Genomic DNA, 22,763 nt, shown 5'->3' on the forward strand with positions numbered 1-22,763 from the left:
CAGCAATATTTTACTGCCTCCACATTATCCAGTAAAGCAAAAAAAAAAAATGATCAGATTCAGTTATAATTACAAGAAATAATAAAAAAGAAAATAAATAAAGTGTTATTTACATCTTCAAGTACAGTATTACAGTATGAAATTTAATGTGAATAATCTTCCTCGGTGGAATAGCCAATTTAAGATAGGAAGCAACCAGTACGCACAACTGGACTGATAGAAATAGCAGAAATAGCACATTTTGACTGAACATTGAAACTACATTTCCTACTCATTGATGTTGGCAAATAGCCATCCCACTACTGAAACTGCCGCCAGAAGCCTTTGGCTCCAGTTTTGAAACCTAAAAATACAGTCTCTAGTACGCTATAGGTATTGCTTTCTTTAATAGACGGCAGGGATTTTGCCTTAGGATTCTTGTATTTGCTGAAATATCTTGGATGTCATTTATGTATCTTAATTAGAGATGAGCGAGCATACTTGCTAAGGGCAATTACTCGAGCGAGCATTGTCCTTAGCGAGTACCTGCCCACTCGGAAGAAAAGGTTCGGCTGCCGGCGGCGGGCGGGGAGCGGCGGGGGAGAGCGGGGAGGAACGGAGGGGAGATCTCTCTCTCCCTTTCTCTCCCCCGCTTTCCCCTGCTCACTGCCACAACTCACCTCTCACCCTCGCCAGCAGCTGAACCTTTTCTTCCGAGCAGGCAGGTACTTGCTAAGGACAATGCTCGATCGAGCAATTGTCCTTAACGAGTATACTTGCTCATCTCTAATCTTAATGTTTAAGAGATTGGTCACATCCTACTTCTGATTTTCACGTTACATCTAAAGTGGGACTCACATCTGGAAAAATATTATTTTTTTGTACTAGTAACAAGTGGTGGAAAATACAGGATACATTTGACAACCAGTTCCCACCAAGTGGAGGTACTTTTTGGCTGCTGAAAGATACGAATCAAAGGATGGCCGAAGGAAAGAAGCCATTATGTCTGATAGATAACTCAAATGAAATAAACATGTAAGTAGGTAAAAGCATGTGTATCGCTAATTATTTTTCAGCATACTGAATGACAAAGAAGAGAATGAAGCAATGTTCTCTAAAGTTATAGCTACTGTAAAAGCTAGCAGATATGTGATATGTTCATTTGTTTTAGTATCTTACGGTAGATGTTGTTGACTGCAATTTTATTAGGATACTTCTCATTGTTCTGCTTTTAATAAAGGAAGAAACTGATATTAAAAATATTGCATATGCCGTTACATTCTGCTATAATTCTGTACACCTCACCTGGGCAAAAGACTTTTAAGGCAACATAAAAAAAATGGTGTGTGGAATTTTCTGAAAACTCTGTTAAACCCAAGAAGTTATGGAGTGTTTTAGCATCCTGGTGGTCTTGCATATGTTCTTTTCTTATTCATCTGAGCTGAGTTGTCGTCTTGTTAAAGGAAAAGTTATTCTCCCTGTTGACCTGTTTTGACTACTTGCTCTTTGTTGCCTTCTATCCCTGCCTCCCTGTCTATTGGCACTTGAAGCTGCTAGTCCATTTCCACGAAACACACTTTGCTTCCCGACATCCTGATCCAAGCAGTTAAAAGTAAGACCTACCCCTACGTTACTCTTCATTACTCTAGAAACCCCATCAGATGAGCCATCAAAGCATCTACCAAGGGCAATCTCCTTGGCTGTTCTTGGATCCTGATCAGTAACTGTATATATGCCATAATTATGTCCAAGTGGGTCAAGAGGAGCAAGCATAGTATACTCACTGGTGTCATTGTTAACTGCCATTGGAAGATGATTGACAAGATATTCGTGAAGCATGGTATTTATGGTTTCCCTCCGACAGCTTCCTTGAGGAATAATCTTCACAAGTGTACGATCCACCCTATCCTGATCATAAAGCATACCACCACATTTGAATTCCACACATGCTGTAGAGAGACTAGGATCTCCCTGGTCTTTAGTACTTCGTATATCTCGAATTCCATAGAGTTGGCCAACTGTTTGTGGATGTGTGCCACCCATATTTCGAGACCTTACCATAATTTCCTGAGACCCAACAATTTTAACTTTTATATAACAAGCCCTATATTCCATTGGCTTGGGCCACCAGGCTAAGTAGTCTTCAGTCCAGCTCATTGGATCATCTTCATTAAAAGCTACTGTGTTAAAGTTATATGTGTCTCCTTCTACTCTGTAAAATCTAAAATGTCCAGCATTATAAGGGGCCTCTTCACACTCTAGAAGTTTGTCATATGCATAAATTGGGCCATTGCTTTCCTCAGCAGCATTTGGAGTTGGTTTGGCCACACTAATGCTAAAAGCTGACTTCTTGAGTTTGGGATCATCATGATCTGTTCTTCTGTAATTAAGTTTATCTAGGTAGGGTTGTGGAACACCAATTACAACTGGGTTAAACTTTGGGGAAGATTGAACTGGTTCCAATTCTTCTCCTGCTAAGGTGGCAGTTACAAATGCAGAATAAGCATCTGGGGTTTTGTCATCACAAAATGCAGGTAAACATGCCCCATTTGGACCAGTTATAGCACTGTCAAAGCGTCCCCAAGCTCGAGGATTGGATGAAAATCCTGACATTGGTTCCATGTTGATTAGATTTACTACTACACCTTCTATTTGTTCACTTGGCAAAAACCTTTCACTTCTATATGCACGAACCTTCACATAACATCTTCGATTTTCAGGAACGTCCAAGTTAAACAATCTTCTCTCCCTAATTTCCATGTTGCCTACAAGAAAGGTCCTCTCCTCTCTTTTACCTCGTCGAACTCTTGCTTTTTGAAAGTCACCTTCTTCTTCCCAAAGTCCGGTTTCTGGATTTAGAGACCATAATTTCATCTTTTCAAGGTGCTCTGACATTTTGACTTGGGAAGAGTCAAGGTATACTTTAACTGCTCCGGCGTTCAAAGATTCTGTGGCTTTCTCATCAGTAAAATCTACTGAGAACATTCCATATGAGCGTAGCGCCATGGTGTCTCCTTCCTCATTGACAAAGTTTAAGTCACTTTGTGCAGCTCTGGCTGTTGATATATTTCTTGGATCTAAAAATGTTACACTTGCCTTTACTTTACCATTATAGATCTCCCCATTTTGTCGATAGAAAGAATTTGGTGGAATTTCCAATTCCGCTATAGGATCACTATTTTCTAAGTCTCCTAGAGAAATTTGGTTTGTTTTCATAGAGTCCAATATGACTGGCTCTTTTTTCCTCAGAAGAAGCACGTCGTGAAATACAGAGCCTCCCTTTTTATTGAATGGAAGAACTTTCGTGGTATTAACAAATTTTTGTAGTCGATCAACAAAAGTAAGAACCAACCTCTCTGTTTCTGCAGGAACCTGAATTGAAAAGGTACCTTTATAACCTGTCATGCTAACCCTGGTATTTCCTGCATATATGTATCCAAATCGCATTGGTTCTCCAGTATCAGCTGCCACTGCTCTTCCACGGACAACTATTTTGGTATCTGTACACTTTAAGCAACCACATTGCACAGCAATTTTAATTGGAAGAATGTAACCCTGACAGGAGACTTCTTTAACTTTTGTCTTAGTAATTCCACAACAGTAAGGAACAGTGTCTTTGCATCGCAGTCCATTCTCCAGATTCCCAGGACAAGATGTGGGAGGACACTTCCCCACATTGTAGTAGAGCGAATTAGTGGCATTTTGGAAACAGTCATGAGGAAGCTGGATGAGATGGTCCTCTGGCTTTGGATTGCAGACATGACCATTCTGATCTGTAGAAAAAGTTATTTTTTAGAATGATACATCATAAATAATTTAATACCTGACATTCGTCATACTAAAGCCTGTCATGCACGGTGTGATTTGATGAGGATTCGACTACTAGATTAGATTAGAGCAAGTGATTAATTTGGCAAAGAAATTGAAGGGTGTATTTACACATTGCAGAAACGTAGCAAAACCACAGGTTAGAATTACAGTACAGTTACAACAGAAAAAACGCAGTGGTTTCTTTCCTCAATGTGTTAATGCACCATAAACCAAATTTTTGTTTTATGATCAATTTCAGAACAAGTGATCAGATCAGATCAATTTCAGAACCAAATCCTTCTCAAATCTCCAGGAATAGTACAGAGTAAGGCCTTAGTCAGACGGGCGTTTTTTTGCGCGATTTGGGCATGCGTCCGGCGATTTTTTAAAACCATTGCTTTGCAATGGTATCGGACACATGAGCGCTTTTAATGCGCTCGTCCGATAAATTATAGAACAGAAATCGCAGATCACACCTATCTGCGATTTGCGATTCCTGTTCTCTTCTCTATATGCGCTCGATGGGGCCGGCGGCAGCAGCGCCGACCCCATTGAGAACATATAGAAGACAAATCATTCTTCTCTGCCACAGCTGTAACAGCTGTGGCAGAGAAGGACGATGTTTGCCCATTGAATTCAATGGAGCCGGCAATACAGCCGGCTCCATTGAAAGCAATGGGCTGCCGGACAGCGCTGGATGAATTGTCGGGAAGGGCTTAAATATATAAGCCCTTCCCTGCAATTCATCCAGAAAAGGGTTAAAATAAAAAAAAAATATATACTTACCTTGTCCCGGCAGCCGGAGTTCAGCGCGGACGGCCTGCAGTGGGTGTGAAGGGGGTGTGAGTCAGACCTGCCCCCTGATTGGCTCAGCCTGAGCCAATCAGAGGCAGGTCTCACTCACACCCATTCATGAATTCATTGAAAGCAATGCGCTGCGGGCGAGTGTGGGATGAATTGTCGGGAAGGGCTTAAATATATAAGCCCTTCCCTGCAATTCATCCAGAAAAGTGTTAAAATAAAAAAAATATACATACTTACCTTGTCCCGGCAGCCGGAGTTCAGTGCGGCCGGCCTGCAGTGGGTGTGAAGGGGGTGTGAGTCAGACCTGCCCCCTGATTGGCTCAGCCTGAGCCAATCAGAGGCAGGTCTCACTCACACCCATTCATGAATTCATGAATGGGTGTGAGTGAGACCTGCCTCTGATTGGCTCATCCCACACTCGCCCGCAGCGCATTGCTTTCAATGGAGCCGGCTGTATTGCTGGCTCCATGTAATGAAATGCGCTGGACAGCTCCGGCCTGTTTCTAATGAAACGCGGCTAGGAGCAGATTTTCGGGCGATTTTCGGGCACTGGTCACGCGATTTGCGGATGCGCATCAGTCATGCGATCCGCAAATCACGCGAAAAAACGCCCGTCTGACTAAGGCCTAAGGTCCACTAATATATTAGAAAAATGTAGCACTTCAAATTTGTATAAAGGGGTATTCCCAAAGTTGACTTTTATCCCCTATATATAGGATAGGCAGTAAAAGTCTGATCAGTGGGAGTCTCACCGCTGAGACCCCTCACCAATTTCAGGGGACCAGTGTTCCTTCTGCTTCTCACTGTAGGATCACTGCATCCTCTGCAGTGACTAGAAGGTTAAATGGAGTGGTGCCTGAGTATACATCGTTCCACTCCATTTGTTTTTATGGGGTGATGGAAATAGCCAAGTGTTTGTAGTCTACTATCTCCTAAAGTCGCATTGAAGAGGAAAGGAGAGGCACCACACAAAATTGACCCCTGTTCCATTCAATCTCCTTCGAACTGTGAGGGGTGCAGTGAAGAGGAAAGGGAGACACAGGACCCCTATTGTTAAGGTTGTGCGCCTGGGACCTGTGGTTCCCCCACAGCCATGGTTTATCATCGGTATGCATGTGAGCTCCGTGTGGGGTTCCTTTTATATATTGTATGCACAACCATGTATGTTGGTGTGAACAGTGACTTGTGTTGTATGTCTATGCTGGTAGCTAGACATGAGGTGTGAACTGTCCTGTTCTATGTGGTATGTGTTATACTGTATGTTGGTGGGAACAGCGACGTATGTTAGGTCTGTGCAGGGTGCCAGACATGTGCTGTATGTGCAGTCCTGTTCTGTGTACAATGTGTTTGTGTGAATAGTGTCATGTCCTGTGTGTTTAGTGCATCTCTCCAGGTTCCTAATCAGGGATAGCTAGGTCCTAGAAGAAGACAGTGGGGCCGACCTTATCAGGACGATGACCCCGCTTTTAGGCTGGGGTTCCCCACTTCCTTGATTAGTAAGGGACAGGGGTCCTTCCATCTTTCCTGGAGAGGCGCAATTGGTCTATGCAATACAGGATGAGTGTGTTTGCGGTTTTTAAATAGACACGGTTGCGTCCGTGCTGAGAAGTGGCGTTATAGTACGCTCAGCGAACGTAACACCTATTCTCTGGATTGGCGGTGCTTTCAACAGAGAGAACCACACTGATCAGACTTTTATCCTTAAAGTAGGTAATTGAAGTAAATTTTACAAATACCCCTTTAATAAAAAAAGCAGTAGTTCTAAGATTACTGATACTGAATAAAGCATTTTTTCATGGTTCTATAAATTACAGATACAGCCATAATTCAACTCACCAATGAGAGTGAGCTTGGCGGGTCTGGATTTTACAAAGCCTGCATCATTTTTAGCCTTACAGTAGTACTCTCCAGCTTGGCTTGCCTTGAGCTTGCGAAGGGTCAGCTGATTGCTGAATTTATGTACATTTTGGTCCAAGAGGGTTCCATTATGGTACCTGAAAAATACGTTATACAATTGGAAGCAAATAGCTCAATAAATACAATTCAGTGTTGAAAAAGGTTACTAACATTCATGTCAGCTAAAATCATCCAAGAATGCTAATTGTATTCAGGTGAAAATGAATATGTAGATAAAATGTCACCTACCACAGATACTGCTCTATGGTTGGCTCTCCCACAGCATCACAACAGAATGTCACGCTTTGTCCCAAGCGCCTTACCTTGGCTTCAGGGTGTTCCACTATATAAGGCTTTTCTGTGGAGATAAAGAAGAATGGACATTTCCAATTGCATTGTGTTTAGGCCAGTTTCACACATAGCTGTTACATCTGAGCTGGACGCAAAAAAACTTGTCTGGAGCAGATGTAACTGTTTGTCCCAAGGTGATAGATATACATGCAATATAATAATGTGGAGAACACAGAAATGAATAATGAAACAAAAAATGGGGGAACAGCAAATCTAAACCTAACTAACAATGCAAAGAGATCCTACCTAAAAGCGAAGCACCCATCCTGATGAGGGTGACCCCACATCAGGAACCTGGGGCGGCCCTCACTATTCCAAGTTGGAAAACAGGGATTATATTTGCTACAGAAAATATCGAAGGATATGATATAGAAGTAAATAAACACTAATGGCAATAGTAATGAAGTCAGAGAACAAATGTTACAACACCCCAAAATAATATTTACCCCAAACAGACTTATTTGACAGTAGAACATAACATGAGCCACCAATCTGATCAGAAACACCTCCAGACTAGAAGTATAACCGGTGTCCTCCCTGAGGAGGAACCAAAATAAATGTGTATAGACAGGCCCTGATTGGCCGGCTGGGACATTCCTCCCAACCAACTAATCCATCCACACACCCACAGAGAAATGTTCATGTTGACGTCCAGTGCTGAAAGGACACTGAGCATGTGCCGGCGCGTGGATCAGCTGGACACAGCCAGAGAGCTGTGACAATCATGTACTATTTACAGTACAATGATAATGTAAGGCTTGAGGGACAGTTAGGAGGATGAAGCCTCATGGGATCTGGGAGCTTTATGTACATGATGGATGGATAGATATGTCACCTTCTATGGAGGAGGTTTTCTGGTTAACTATGATATGTTACAAAGGTCATTACTGGGTCTGATGAGATGGCAGAGAGTGAGTTCTGCCCAGTGATGGACTGGTTGGCAGCAGAAAATGATTGGTTGAAGAAAAATGGCGGAAAATGCCTGTGGTTGTCAGGCAGAATCTGGTGGCCTGACAGTGGCTGGTGATTGGTCCAGAGGAACAAGCTGAGAGGAGCAGCAGTGAGATATGGAGGTGCAGAGATGTGGGGCCATCATCATCTGGAAAGGAAGCAGCATCCTGCCCTCCCTCCCTTAGGTTTGTCACGGTGTAGTTAATGGGGGATTGTCGCCCGCATTAGGCGGGTGGGCAGGTAAACTTGGGGAGAGTTTGGTGGTGGTAAACTCGTGTCTGCAAGACAGACTTTACATGAACTCTTATGGTTATTGATTGGTTAATAATAGAGATGAGCGAGCACCAAAATGCTCGGGTGCTCGTTACTCGAGTCAAACTTTCAGTGATGCTCGAGAGTTCGTTTCGAGTAACGAACCCCATTGAAGTCAATGGGCGACTCAAGCATTTTTGTATATCACCGATGCTCGCTAAGGTTTTCATTTGTGAAAACCTGGGAAATTCAAGAAAGTGATGGGAACGACACAGAAACGGATAGGGTAGGCGAGGGGCTACATGTTGGGCTGCATCTCAAGTTCCCAGGTCCCACTATTAAGCCACAATAGTGGCAAGAGTGAGACCCCCCCCCCACCACCACTGTCAGCATAAAGATCGTTCTCCTCTGCCACAGCTGTAACAGCTGTGGCAGAGAAGAACGATGTTAACCCATTGAATTCAATGGAGCCGGCAATACAGCTGGCTCCATTGAAAGCAATGGGCTGCCGGCGATCGCGGGATGAATTGTCAGGAAGGGCTTAAATATATAAGCCCTTCCCTGCAATTCATCCAGAAATGTGTAAAAATTAAAAAAATATATACTCACCTTGTCCTGGCAGAACGATGTTAGCCCATTGAATTCAATGGGGCCGGCAATACAGCTGGCTCCATTGAAAGCAATGGGCTGCCGGCGATCGCGGGATGAATTGTCGGGAAGGGGTTAAATATATAAGCCCTTCCCTGCAATTCATCCAGAAATATGTAAAAATAAAAAATATATATATACTCACCTGGTCCCGGCAGACGGAGTTCAGCGCGGCCAGCGGCAGTCCTCCTGAACTGCTCTGAACAGCTGTAAGTAGTATTCAGCAGCCGGGGATTTAAAATCCCCGCCTGCTGAATGAGCTGCCTCTAATTGGTCACAGCCTGACCAATCAGAGGCAGATTCCACTCACACACCCATTCATGAATTTATGAATGGGTGAGTGACTGCTGCCTCTCATCTGATTGGTCCCGCTGAGCCAATCAGAGGCAGCAGTCACACACCCATTCATAAATTCACCAGGTGAGTATATATATATATATATATATATATATATTTTTTTTTTTTTTTTACACATTTCTGGATGAATTGCAGGGAAGGGCTTATATATTTAACCCCTTCCGGACAATTCATCCCGCGATCGCCGGCAGCACATTGCTTTTAATGGAGCCGGCTGTATTGCCGGCTCCATTGAATTCAATGGGCTAACATCGTTCTGCGGGACAAGGTGAGTATATATATATATTATTTTACACATTTCTGGATGAATTGCAGGGAAGGGCTTATATATTTAAGCCCTTCCCGACAATTCATCCCGCGCTTGCCGGCAGGCCATTCCTTTCAATGGAGCCAGCTGTATTGCTGGCTCCATTGAATTCAATGGTCAGTACTCGTTTAATCGAGACGAGTACCGCGTGGTGCTCGTCTCGAGTAACGAGCATCTCGAGCACCCTAATACTCGAACGAGCATCAAGCTCGGAACGAGTATGCTCGCTCATCTCTAGTTAATAAACTTGGGTCTGTAAAACAGAGTTTACAGCAAGTGTTACAGTTATTATTGGTTACATTTCTCCCCAATGTTTGTAACCCCGTTAATAAACACTGCGGCCTTCTTTATCCAATATTGGTGTCTGTTATTTATAAGAGTTTGGTAAGGTTTTAATAAAGCTTAAGATCCCACTGCATTTAATAACAGTGAAAAAAATCTGCTGCGGATTCGAGTCATGTTGTGGATGTTGTGGAAAACTTTTGTCAGCAGCATAACTTTCTGTACAAACAGGGGATTCGGTGCTTACAATGATGAAACTGTATGGGGGATGAATGATCATATGTGCAATTGTTCCTCCCCATACATTCTGTACTGGCCTGTGTGAACCCAGGTGAATAAGTACCGATCTTAATGATTAGCACTTGTCATCGCAAACTAATCATTGTGTGTAAAAGGACCCTTAGTTTATAAGGTAGCCAAAAGAATTCTATTGTGGAAAACCTCAATGTTTGGCTGTGTGATTTCAACCAATGAAGTCCTGCTCAAAATTTTGTAATAAAGAATAACATACAGGATTTGACTAGAATTGAGATATATCCGTTTGCTGTACTTGGGCAGCATTCATGAATCTGTAGCAACATCACTGACATACTACACATATCAATAGTTCCAAGTGAATTTGGGAGCAGAACGCTAAGAGAGTCCTTAAAACATCTGTTTCTGCCCTATGCGATAAAATGTAATATTGTTACACTACTTACCTTTCCTCTTCATACTAATATGTATAGATGAAGATGATCCATTGCCTTTAGGAATTTTTACATTGACCACAGAGTATTTTTCCATTTTCAGCTGCAGTGTGCTGTTGGGACACAACCCTACCACGCTGAACTGCCCTTGGGCATTGGATACAGCTTTCACTCTGGGTTTTCTAGAGATGGCGTACACATTTACCCCGGCAGCGGGTGCTCCATCGGGGAGTGTGACTGTGCCATACAGTATTTGGTTCTTGCATTCACACACGCTACAGTCTGCACTTGCTTTGCCCATAGAACAGCTGAGGTTACATACTGTGAAGAGAAAAAAGACTGAATGCAACATTTACATTTGGGGCAAGTGGATGATGAGGACTAACAACACTGCTATTAGTTTATGTTTTTTAACTAGTTGTTTATCTGAAATCATAAAGCCATGTGGAGCTTTTAGTCAGATTTCCTGTTACCTTTACACGTGGCACCAGTGCACCTTCGTCCTTCCTCTGTGGGTTCATTACAGTGGTCTTGCCAATGATCCTCTGCCAAACAGGTCCTCCTTCGAATCTGAATGCCATTGCTACCACATCTGGCTGAGCACAGACTCCATGGGGACCATTCTGACCATGTCACTTTTGGAATAATGGGTTGTAAAACTGTAACAGAAGATGGAATATCCTGTGTATTTTTGGATAGTTTTAAGGTAACAACTCTAAAAAGGTGCTTCTTTTCACACTTTTGCTCTAATTTAATGAATAAAATTTGTATTACACAAAGTTAGGTGGGCATAAATGTAACAAAAAGTGGTCACAAATACAGCCAGAAAATATTATTGTTAATAATTATTTTTACGTGTTTGTGGCTAAAATGATACTATTTACCTCTTCGTTGGCAGGTTTATTATTAGTGGAGATTTTCTGGGCGTGCCACTAAAGTGGTTAAATGAGATGTCCATTATTGCAAAAAAACTTATTTTTTTACAGAAACAGCTTTACTCTTCTCTGGGGACTTGGACTGATATTGCAGCTCATCCTTACTCATTTAAATACAGATAATCTGAAAAACTAGATATAGTTTGTCAGGGCAGAGGGTATAGACCAACTGTGCCACACACTAATTTGGCTTAGGAGTAGTTCTGGGGGAAGCATTTGACATCCCTTCATTTTAACCCTTAGCCCTACCAATCAAGATCTGGTCTTTGCTGCAGGGAACCCCAGACCATTACCGCAGAAGTAGTCTTGGTAATGTGACAGCTGATATAAATTGGTCAGGGTAAACATAACACCGGTACTGGAGGAGCAGACAGAGATGTGGAAGAAAAGAGCCAAGGTCAGGGCAGGCAGTATTATTGCACGACAATGAATCATGGCAAGGGTCAGAGCAGGTAGCAGATAGAGAAAGCATAGTCAATAAACAAGCTAAGGTCAGGAATGGAGAAGACAGGAAAGCTAAGTGAAACAGACACAGATTAAAACTCTAGACCAAGGAAGTGCATAGATCTACCCTAAGAGAGAAACAAAAAGGAAATAATATAAGGATAGACTAGATGGACCATGTGGGCTTTTTCTGCTATCAAGTTTCTATAACTGAAATAAGGTGAATTGGTGATATCAACGCCTTTAAAAAAATTAGCAGAAGCACTGGTGTGAGGACTTCTGCATACAGGTTATGGGTGTTTTTGAACTCCAATGAAGATGTAATATTCTACACTCCAGCCAACTGTTTAATGCTGCATTATGCACATGTTCCACATGATCTCAACAAATTCTCACCATTCACACATCATAAAAGTGGAACTGTTTTGTAAACTACATAAATTGTAGAAACTGTGAACTCACCAACGGGACACAAGAAGCGAACTGAGTAATTAGAACAATTTCTGCCCTCCACTTGTTCAGTATTGATACACCAGAACCCCTTTACCAGGCTATAATGCACAATTTCTCCAGTCTTTTCTGCTGGTACCCACTCTGTTGTTCGCGCTTCCATACGGAGAGGTTTTGAGCAAACTCTATTAGGATAGTAGAACCTGATGGCATCCAGGCGCTCATAGTCTCCATTGCCACCTGGGTGATCAATGTTGAACCAGGTTGTCCACTGCTGAAGTTCTGATCAGAATAAAGGAATTAGAATCACACATATGTCACAGCCAATGAAAGTGCCGCATTTATACTAGATTAAGTAGTTACATTAACCCCTTCATGACACACTTTCGTCTATATATGTCCTAACTGCACATACCCCTTGCAATTAAGATGTATATAGCTGCCCACAGCAAGTGCTATGTATGAAGTGGATGAAGGAGCTGAACCCACTCCATACATGGCAGTATTAACTGTCTTTGACAGCCAACACCCAACAGCGGCTAACAGAAATGACTCTGATTATGACTGTTAACCCTTTAAAGGCTGCTGACAGTGGCATTTAAATGTTCCAATCAGAATTTAAATGTCCTGAACAGCATCCCCTGGATAGGATTGTGGGAGTGCCATCTGGGTGTCATCATAGCCTGGGGCCTTCTGGGGTCATGATCATTTGACTATTGAAAACTTGCCAGTGACATGTCTTTAATAGGCAGTCTGTTAAAATACAGTGTAATGCAATACCATAGTATTGCATTATAATTTATGAGCGATCACATTACTGCAGGTTCAAGCCCCCTATTAGTTAAAAAAAGTAAAAATAAAGATTTTTTTAATTATATAAAACAATATGAGGAGTTACGGAAAATTTTTTTCCCAATCGTCATATCTAAAAAAATAAAAATAAATTAAAAAAATGGTATCACTGCATCTGTAAATTTATTAAAATAGCACATTATTAATCTTGCATGTTTAACTCCAAAAAAAAAAAATACACTATAGCAGAATTGTACTTTTATGGGTCGCTTTGTCTCCAAGAAAAAATTGAATAAAAAGCTATCAAAACGTTATATGAAACCTTGATGTCCTGGTATATTTCCTCATCATGCGCCTGTGGAATTCCGCAGCTAGAATCCAGACCCATCCAGTTGATCCTAGCTTACCATCTAGCAGATCCTTCACTCCCCCGACCAATTTATGATGAAACATAATCTTAGTAATAAGAGAAGGGCCTATTCAAATCTTCCAAACCCAACATAATTTTATAAGTATCAAGCATAGCCCAACTCCGCCCCCCAACCCATCCCTCATGTGTTTCCCCCTCTGTCTTCTTCATTGTCTTTGAATCTCTGCCCCCTTACCCCCTTTTTCTTTTCTTTTTTAGGGAACATTGTCACTGAAGAAATATGTTATGTGTGCTGCTGGGATCTGTAGTACTAAGGTTCCCAGCAGCACAGCTCCTCAGGAGGTGACGGTTAATTGAGCTGCTGGGTGGGGTATTCTCCAGCAGCCAATCCCCTTTAGCCTTCAGCACATATAAACGCAGCTCTTGTCAGTCTGAAGCTGGTCTTGTACTGTTTGGATATATCTGTTTTGTTCCCACTCAGATCTGTGTTTGCATGTAGGTCTGTTGTGTCTCACTGCTTCCCAAAGACGGTTTGGACACCTGTAGTCCTAGTCTGCAGCACATGCAGTGCCTCTTTTCCCTTCCCCTTACAGGTGCGGCCTCCAAACGTCTTATGTCTCTCTCTGTGTGTCAGTTGGTGGATCCCTGACACAGCTCCCTATGTCAGCTCGGTGGCTGACTGTCTATCCCCCCTGTATGAGGACACATAGACTTGCTGTGGAGATTCATCTGTGTGCATGTAAGCTCTGGGTGGAGCCCATGTGGTTTCCACTATATGTTGTAGTCTGCATAGAGTCCATGCCGGTAGAGTCCGTGCCATTGCAGCTTGCTGTGTGAAGTGTGCTCTGTTCTGTCACGTTGCAGTTTGCTGTGTGAAGTGTGCTCTGTTCTGTCATGTTGCAGCTTGCTGTGTGAAGTGTGCTCTGTTCTATCCTGTTGCAGCTGAACTCCTGGTTAGTGTAGGGTCTAGTGGTATAGCCAGGAGCAGAGAAGTGGCCTGCTAGCTTCCACGTTTTGATCAAAATGTCAACTAATGCCTGGTATTTATATATAGCTTATCTGGTATTAGTGGTTGCATTTTGCCTGCTGTATGCTGTGTTTTCTGGCTCTGTGTGTCCTGTTGTTCTGTCTCTGTCATGTGGCTTGTTTATGTATCCTGTTCTGGTGGCGTGGTTCCTAGGAGCAGCTTAGGGCCTAGATCCGAAGACCGCTGGGCCGCCCTTTATTGGGGAAATGTCCCCGCTTAGGTAGGGCCATGTCATCCTCCCTGTGGCACAGGGCTAGTTTGTCTCGAAACCCCTGTGCATATTCCTCTCTTTGGTTACGATCGTGTGGGCCCCGTTCTTAGTGTGCCCATACGATAGTAACAAAATGAAATGTCAAACAATACAAGGAATCTGTTTTATAACTTTATTGTCAATTTTGTTGATCTTGTAACCCCCTGATCTAAAACACGATTGAAATGTTTAAATCATTTGAATGATATTGCATTCTTAAAATCCAATAAAAAACAATTGTTAACAAAAATATCATAGATTTCCCAAAATGGTACCAATACATACTACAGGTTGCCCACAAAAAAAATGAGAACAGAAAAATAAAAGTTATGGGGGGAGCAAAAAATGTCGAGAGAGAGGGTATTAATAACTAATTGTTACTATATATATATATATTTTTTAATTTTTAATTTTTTTATTTTTTATATAAATTGGGCTTCTCTTAGTGATACTATTCCACAGAATGAAGACAATGTGTTATTTTTACTGCACCATGGATGTGGTAAAAATACTCCCTTCCCCAACCCCAAAATGTTGCAAGTGTCGTTTTTTTTCGTACTTTGACCCACTTTTTAAATTTTTAAATGTCTTCTACATAATATGGCATGCTAAATGTTACCATTTTTAAACAAACAAAAAAAAGCCTTCATGTAGATATGTCACCTAAAAAATAAGAACAGTTCAGATTTTTTTGAAAATGGGAATATCTGAATTGCAGAATGTGACCTGGATGCAGACCCATCAGTGACCTTTGGTCATGAAAGTATTAAGTAATTCTCAATGTTATATCATGGATGAATAGAAGTAACTTTTTTACCATCGTCTTTGATCTTTACTGGAGTGGTGGTGATTTTTTTTCCAGTGCGAATTCTCCTTGCAGAATGATTTAACACAGCACCTCCTTTGCGGGATCCTACAAGTCATAACAAGGTTATTGGAGCATGGACAATTTGTAAAAGTATTCAGCTTTTATAGGTTTAGCGGTAACCTGGCATTGCTTTATGAGGATTTTCTATTGCTAATTCATGAATGCCTCATTGCGGTTATTAATTTCATATGTTGCTAGCAGCTCTAATTTCCTGTAAGGATTTGTTCATTTGTAGAAGGATTACTTATAAAAGAAAACAGATTTCCAGGAAGCTGAAGGGGAAGCTCTGGAGAGGCCAAGAAAAGAGATGATTGTGCTGCAAGATTGTATTAAAAACTAGTGCCATGCCTTTCCATTGACTGTGTTTGGTATTGCAGCTCAACTCCATTGAAGTGAATGGTTTCAACTGCAATACTGCATTTTAGTAGACAACCCATATAAGTATATATGCTTCAAAAAAGTACAGTTTTAATGGCCAATCCATTAAGAAGGTGGATAAAACATTTTTTTAGATATATTAGTGACAGAAAGAAGAAAAACTGGAATTGCAAAAATTAAAAGCGTGGGTAATAACTATGTTAACCCCTTAACAACACAGGCCGTAAGGTTACGTCCTGCACGTCCTGGGTGTGTATGAAGGGGGATCGTAGGGTGATCTCCCTCAATACAATGCAGGCACTGGCTGTTTCTTACAGCTGGCAGCTGCCCGCAACAGCTCCGATAAGCCGTTCGGCTCATCGGAATTGTTAACTCTTTAAATGCTGCCGTCATTTCTGACAGCGGCATTTAAATCCCCTAACTAATTATTAAAAATAAAGGCAATAAAAGTTTTAAAAAAACAAAAACCTTTTGTCATAATCATAATAATAAGGAATCTAAAGAATAAAACAAAAATACAATTTTGGTATCACTGCATCCGTAAAACTCCGATCTATCAAGGTAATGCATTATTTACTTTGCATGGTGTACGTCGTCAGAAAAAAAGAACGCCAGAACTGCACTTTTTTGGTCACCCCGTCTCTAAGATAAAATGTAATAAAAAGCAATTAAAAAGTCGTATGTACTCCATGGTACCAACGGAAACTACAAGATGCCCCACACAAAATTAGACATCACACAACTATGTTCACGAAAAAATGAAAATATTACAGCTGTTAGAAAATGTCAGCAGAAAATATTTTCTAAAAATTAAATATCTTTGAAAAAAAATGAAAGTAGTACAGCAAAAAAAAAAAAAAGCTATATAATTCTGATATCATAGTATTTGTACTGACCCATAGAATAAAGTTCATTATCAGGTCATTTTTGTTGCAGACACACCTAAAGATGGCGGAATTTCCATTTTTTCCATCTCACTCCACTAAGAATTTTTTTCAGTACATAATATGGTACATTATATAGCACTACGGAATAAGTTGGTGCTATACAAATAAAGATTATTATATAGTACCATTGAAAAATACAACTTGTCCAGCAAAAAACAAGCCCTCATACAGCTGTGGCAATAAATAAATAAAACTGTTATGATTTTTTAAAAGGGGGGGGGGGGGAGGAGAAAAGGAAAATGGAAAAAAAAGGGGGACGGTCCTTAAGGGGTTAATGGAGATAAGGCTGTAGCTGTCCATTTTAATAGCTACTTTTGTTCAGTATTTTCAGAAGCAAGTTTGCAGACTGATGATAAGCTTGGGCCTCTTTGTACTTCTAGTTGAAAGGGCTCTGATCCAGTGTTTTTGGAGGCTGATGTAGGTGAACTTGCATGTTTAAAGTTGAATAAGGCGATGGGTCCAGATGGCATCTACCGCAGAGTTCTTAAAGAAATCCAATCTGTGATTGCCGCACCTTTAACTGATTTGTTTAAACTGTGCCTTTCAACAGGCGATATTCCTGATGTCTGGAGAATGGCCAATGTTGTACCCATCCACAAGAAGGGTAGCAGAGAAAAAGCTGAGAACTACAGGCCAGTTCATTTGACATCTGTAGTAGTTAAACTAATGGAAACTCTCCTGAAAAAAAGGATATTTGATCACTTAAAATATAACAACCTGTTGGACCTTAAACAGCACGGCCTTATGTCCTACTAATCTCATTGATTTCGTTGGTTATGTCTAGAGATGAGCGAGCACCAAAATGCTCGGGTGCTCGTTACTCGGGACGAAATTATCGCGATGCTCGAGGGTTCGTTTCGAGTAACGAACCCCATTGAAGTCAATGGGCGACCCGAGCATTTTTGTTTATCGCCGATGCTCGCTAAGGTTTTCGTTTGTGAAAATCTGGGCAATTCAAGAAAGTGATGGGAACGACACAGCAACGGATAGGGCAGGCGAGGGGCTACATGTTGGGCTGCATCTCAAGTTCCCAGGTCCCACTATTAAGCCACAATAGCGGCAAGAGTGCCCCCCCCAACAACTTTTACTTCTGAAAAGCCCTCATTAGCAATGCATACCTTAGCTAAGCACCACACTACCTCCAACAAAGCACAATCACTGCCTGCATGACACTCCACTGCCACTTCTCCTGGGTTACATGCTGCCCAACCCCCCCTGCACGACCCAGTGTCCACAGCGCACACCAAATTGTCCCTGCGCAGCCTTCAGCTGCCCTCATGCCATGCCACACTCATGTCTATTTATAAGTGCGTCTGCCATGAGGAGGAACCGCAGGCACACACTGCAGAGGGTTGGCACGGCTAGGCAGCGACCCTCTTTAAAAGGGGCGGGGCGATAGCCCACAATGCTGTACAGAAGCAATGAGAAATATAATCCTGTGCCACCGCCATCAGGAGCTGCACACGTGGGCATAGCAATGGGGAACCTATGTGCCACACACCATTCTGTCAAGGTGTCTGCATGCCCCAGTCAGACCGCGTTTTTTTATAAATAGTCACAGGCAGGTACAACTGGGAATCCCCAACTCCGCAATGGGAATTCCGTGTGCACCCACATCATGGGTGGCTCCCTGGAACCCACCCGCTGTACATAAATGTATCCCATTGCAGTGCCCTGGACAGCAGAGCTAACGTCAGATTAAATGCAGGTGGGCTTCGGCCCAAACTGCATGCCCCAGTCAGACTGGGGTTCTTTAGAAGTGGACACATGTAGTTACAACTCCGTGTGGAACGACAGCATGGGTGGCTCCCTGGAACCCACCGGCGGTACATAAATATATCCCATTGCAGTGCCCAGCACAGCTGATATAACGTCAGCTGTAAGGCAGGTGGGCAAAAAATTAATTGGATTACACTGTAGGCGAGGGCCCCAAAAAATTGGTGTACCAACAGTACTAATGTACGTCAGAAAAATTGCCCATGCCCAACCAAGAGGGCAGGTGAAACCCATTAATCGCTTTGGTTAATGTGGCTTAATTGGTAACTAGGCCTGGAGGCAGCCCAGTTAAAATAAAAATTGGTTCAGGTGCAAGTTTCAACGCTTTAATGAGCATTGAAACGTATAAAAATTGTTTACAAAAATTATATGACTGAGCCTTGTGGGCCTAAGAAAAATTGCCCGTTTGGCGTGATTACGTGAGGTTTCAGGAGGAGGAGCAGGAGGAGGAGGATGAATATTATACACAGATTGATGAAGCTAAAAGGTCCACGTTTTTGATGGTGATCTGGGAAATCCAGGCTTTGTTCATCTTGATGAGTGTAAGCCTGTTGGCACTGTCGGTTGACAGGCGGGTACGCTTATCTGTGATGATTCCCCCAGCCGCACTAAACACCCTCTCTGACAAGACGCTAGCCGCAGGACAAGCAAGCACCTCCAGGGCATACAGCGCGAGTTCAGGCCACGTGTCCAGCTTCGACACCCAGTAGTTGTAGGGGGCAGAGGCGTCACGAAGGACGGTCGTGCGATCGGCTACGTACTCCCTCACTATCCTTTTACAGTGCTCCCGCCGACTCAGCCTTGACTGGGGAGCGGTGACACAGTCTTGCTGGGGAGCCAAAAAAGCTGTCAAAGGCCTTAGAGAGTGTTCCCCTGCCTGTGCTGTACATGCTGCCTGATCTCCGCGCCTCCCCTGCTACCTGGCCCTCGGAACTGCGCCTTCGGCCACTAGCGCTGTCGGATGGGAATTTTACCATCAGTTTGTCCGCCAGGGTCCTGTGGTATAGCATCACTCTCGAACCCCTTTCCTCTTCGGGAATGAGAGTGGAAAGGTTCTCCTTATACCGTGGGTCGAGCAGTGTGTACACCCAGTAATCCGTAGTGGCCAGAATGCATGTAATGTGAGGGTCACGAGAAAGGCATCCTAACATGAAGTCAGCCATGTGTGCCAGGGTACCTGTATGCAACACATGGCTGTCCTCACTAGGAAGATCACTTTCAGGATCCTCCTCCTCCTCAGGCCATACACGCTGAAAGGATGACAGGCAAGCAGCATGGGTACCCTCAGCAGTGGGCCAAGCTGTCTCTTCCCCCTCCTCCTCATCCTCCTCATGCTCCTCCTCCTCCTCAACGCGCTGAGATATAGACAGGAGGGTGCTCTGACTATCCAGCGACATACTGTCTTCCCCCGTCTCTGTTTCCGAGCGAAACTTCTCAAGAGGCATAGCAGAGGAATGGTGACGCTAATGATTGCAGCATCACCGCTCACCATCTGGGTAGACTCCTCAAAGTTTCCAAGGACCTGGCAGATGTCTGCCAACCAGGCCCACTCTTCTGTAAAGAATTGAGGAGGCTGACTCCCACTGCGCCGCCCATGTTGGAGTTGGTATTCCACTATAGCTCTACGCTGCTCATAGAGCCTGGCCAACATGTGGAGCGTAGAGTTCCACCGTGTGGGCACGTCGCACAGCAGTCGGTGCACTGGCAGATGAAACCGATGTTGCAGGGTGTGCAGGGTGGCAGCGTCCGTGTGGGACTTGCGGAAATGTGCGCAGAGCCGGCGCACCTTTCCGAGCAGGTCTGACAAGCGTGGGTAGCTTTTCAGAAAGCGCTGAACCACCAAATTAAAGACGTGGGCCAGGCATGCGGAGCTGCAGAGCCGCCACCAGGTTACGGCCGTTGTCACACACGACCATGCCCGGTTGGAGGCTCAGCGGCGCAAGCCAGCGGTCGGTCTGCTCTGTCAGCATGGCCTGCTGACGCTTGCCCACCGCTGTGCTGCCGTGCCGCGCGACACCGACTGCTGGCGACGTGCTGCTGACACATCTTGATTGCGAGACAGAGGTTGCGTAGGAGGAGGAGGGTGGTTTAGTGGAGGAAGCATACACCGCCGCAGATACCACCACCGAGCTGGAGCCCGCAATTCTGGGGGTGGGTAGGACGTGAGCGGTCCCAGGCTCTGACTCTGTCCCAGCCTCCACTAAATTCACCCAATGTGCCGTCAGGGAGATATAGTGGCCCTGCCCGCCTGTGCTTGTCCACGCGTCCGTTGTTAAGTGGACCTTGGCAGTAACCGCGTTGGTGAGGGCGCGTACAATGTTGCGGGAGATGTGGTCGTGCAGGGCTGGGACGGCACTTCGGGAAAAGTAGTGGCGACTGGGAACTGAGTAGCGCGGGGCCGCCGCCGCCATCATACTTTTGAAAGCCTCCATTTCCACAGCCCTATACGGCAGCATCTCCAGGCTGATAAATTTGGCTATGTGCACGTTTAACGCTTGAGCGTGCGGGTGCGTGGCGGCGTACTTGCGCTTGTGCTCCAACACTTGTGCTAGCGACGGCTGGACGGTGCGCTGACAGACATTGGTGGATGGGGCCGAGGACAGCGGAGGTGAGGGTGTGGGTGCAGGCCAGGAGACGGTAGTGCCTGTGCCCTGAGAGGGGGGTTGGATCTCAGTGGCAGGTTGGGGCACAGGGGGAGAGGCAGTGGTGCAAACAGGAGGTGGTGAACGCCCTTCGTCCCACCTTGTGGGGTGCTTGGCCATCATATGTCTGTGCATGCTGGTGGTGGTGAGGCTGGTGGTGGTGGCTCCCCGGCTGATCTTGGCGCGACACAGGTTGCACACCAGTGTTCGTCGGTCGTCTGCACTCTCAGTGAAAAACTGCCAGACCTTTGAGCACCTCGGCCTCTGCAGGGTGGCATGGCGCGAGGGGGCGCTTTGGGAAACAGTTGGTGGATTATTCGGTCTGGCCCTGCCTCTACCCCTGGACACCGCACTGCCTCTTGCAACCTGCCCTGCTGCTGCCCTTGCCTCCCCCTCTGAAGACCTGTCCTCAGTAGGCATAGCAAACCAGGTGGGGTCAGTCACCTCATCATCCTGCTGCTCTTCCTCCGAATCCTCTGTGCACTCCTCCCTCGGACTTACTGCCCTTACTACTACCTCACTGATAGACAACTGTGTCTCATCGTCATCGTCCTCCTCACCCACTGAAAGGTCTTGAGACAGTTGCCGGAAGTCCCCAGCCTCATCCCCCGGACCCCGGGAACTTTCAAAAGGTTGGGCATCGGTCACGACAAACTCCTCCAGTGGGAGAGGATTCGGAACCCTTGCTGGCCATTCTGGGCAGGGGCCCGGGAACAGTTCCTGGGAGTCTGCCTGCTCCTCAGAATGTGTCATTGTAATGGAGTGAGGAGGCTGGGAGGAAGGAGGAGCAGCAGCCAGAGGATTCAGAGTTGCAGCAGTGGACGGCGCAGAACTCTGGGTGTTCGATAGATTGCTGGATGCACTTTCTGCCATCCACGACAGGACCTGCTCACACTGCTCATTTTCTAATAAAGGTCTACCGCGTGGACCCATTAATTGTGAGATGAATGTGGGGACGCCAGAAACGTGCCTCTCTCCTAATCCCACAGCAGTCGGCTGCGATACACCTGGATCAGGAGCTTGGCCTGTGCCCACACCCTGACTTGGGCCTCCGCGTCCTCGGCCGCGTCCACGTCCTCTTGGCCTACCCCTACCCCTCAGCATGGTGTATTACCAGTAGTGCAGAAACAGAATGCTGTAATTAAATGTGCCGCTTATTGGCCTGTGGTTGGAGGCTGACTTCGCTTACGGAACGCACAGCAGAGCCAGGAAATAATTTTGCGCAAGCCTGCTGTAACACTTAGCTGGCTGCGTATGAATTAGGAGGACAACTACCCCCAGCACAGGCCCAGTACACTGAGGACAGTCAGAGGCAGCCCAAATAGATTTTTTTTCCCAAATGTTTTTGAAAAGGCCCACTGTCTATATTCAATAAATATGTCTTCTGTCCCTGCCTCACCACTACTGGCCCTGGAGTATGTAAAATAACTGCAGACTGTTGCACTGTGGACTGGAATACAGCGGTGATGTAACAGCCAACACAGAGCCAGGAAATAATTTTGCGCAAGCCTGCTGTAACACTTAGCTGGCTGCGTATGAATTAGGAGGACAACTACCC

The 22,763-nt window shown here is 44.5% G+C and overlaps 1 protein-coding gene across 1 annotated transcript in view; it reads right to left on the minus strand.

Moving 5' to 3' along the window:
• Positions 1 to 538: 538 nt before the first annotated feature.
• The window catches only part of CILP (cartilage intermediate layer protein), a 39,366-nt gene continuing 17,141 nt past the window's right edge, over positions 539 to 22,763 (minus strand). Inside the window, exons 3-9 of the mRNA XM_066592903.1 lie at positions 15,412 to 15,507; positions 12,168 to 12,437; positions 10,800 to 10,985; positions 10,339 to 10,647; positions 6,739 to 6,847; positions 6,430 to 6,587; positions 539 to 3,752 (exon numbers count right to left, since the gene is read on the minus strand). Of these exons, the coding sequence (XP_066449000.1) occupies positions 1,408 to 3,752; positions 6,430 to 6,587; positions 6,739 to 6,847; positions 10,339 to 10,647; positions 10,800 to 10,985; positions 12,168 to 12,437; positions 15,412 to 15,507 (3,473 nt within the window). The 3' untranslated portion in view covers positions 539 to 1,407. The remainder of the gene's footprint in view (positions 3,753 to 6,429; positions 6,588 to 6,738; positions 6,848 to 10,338; positions 10,648 to 10,799; positions 10,986 to 12,167; positions 12,438 to 15,411; positions 15,508 to 22,763) is intronic.

This window comes from Eleutherodactylus coqui, chromosome 2 (assembly GCF_035609145.1).
Source record: "Eleutherodactylus coqui strain aEleCoq1 chromosome 2, aEleCoq1.hap1, whole genome shotgun sequence".
Lineage (NCBI taxonomy): Eukaryota > Metazoa > Chordata > Amphibia > Anura > Eleutherodactylidae > Eleutherodactylus > Eleutherodactylus coqui.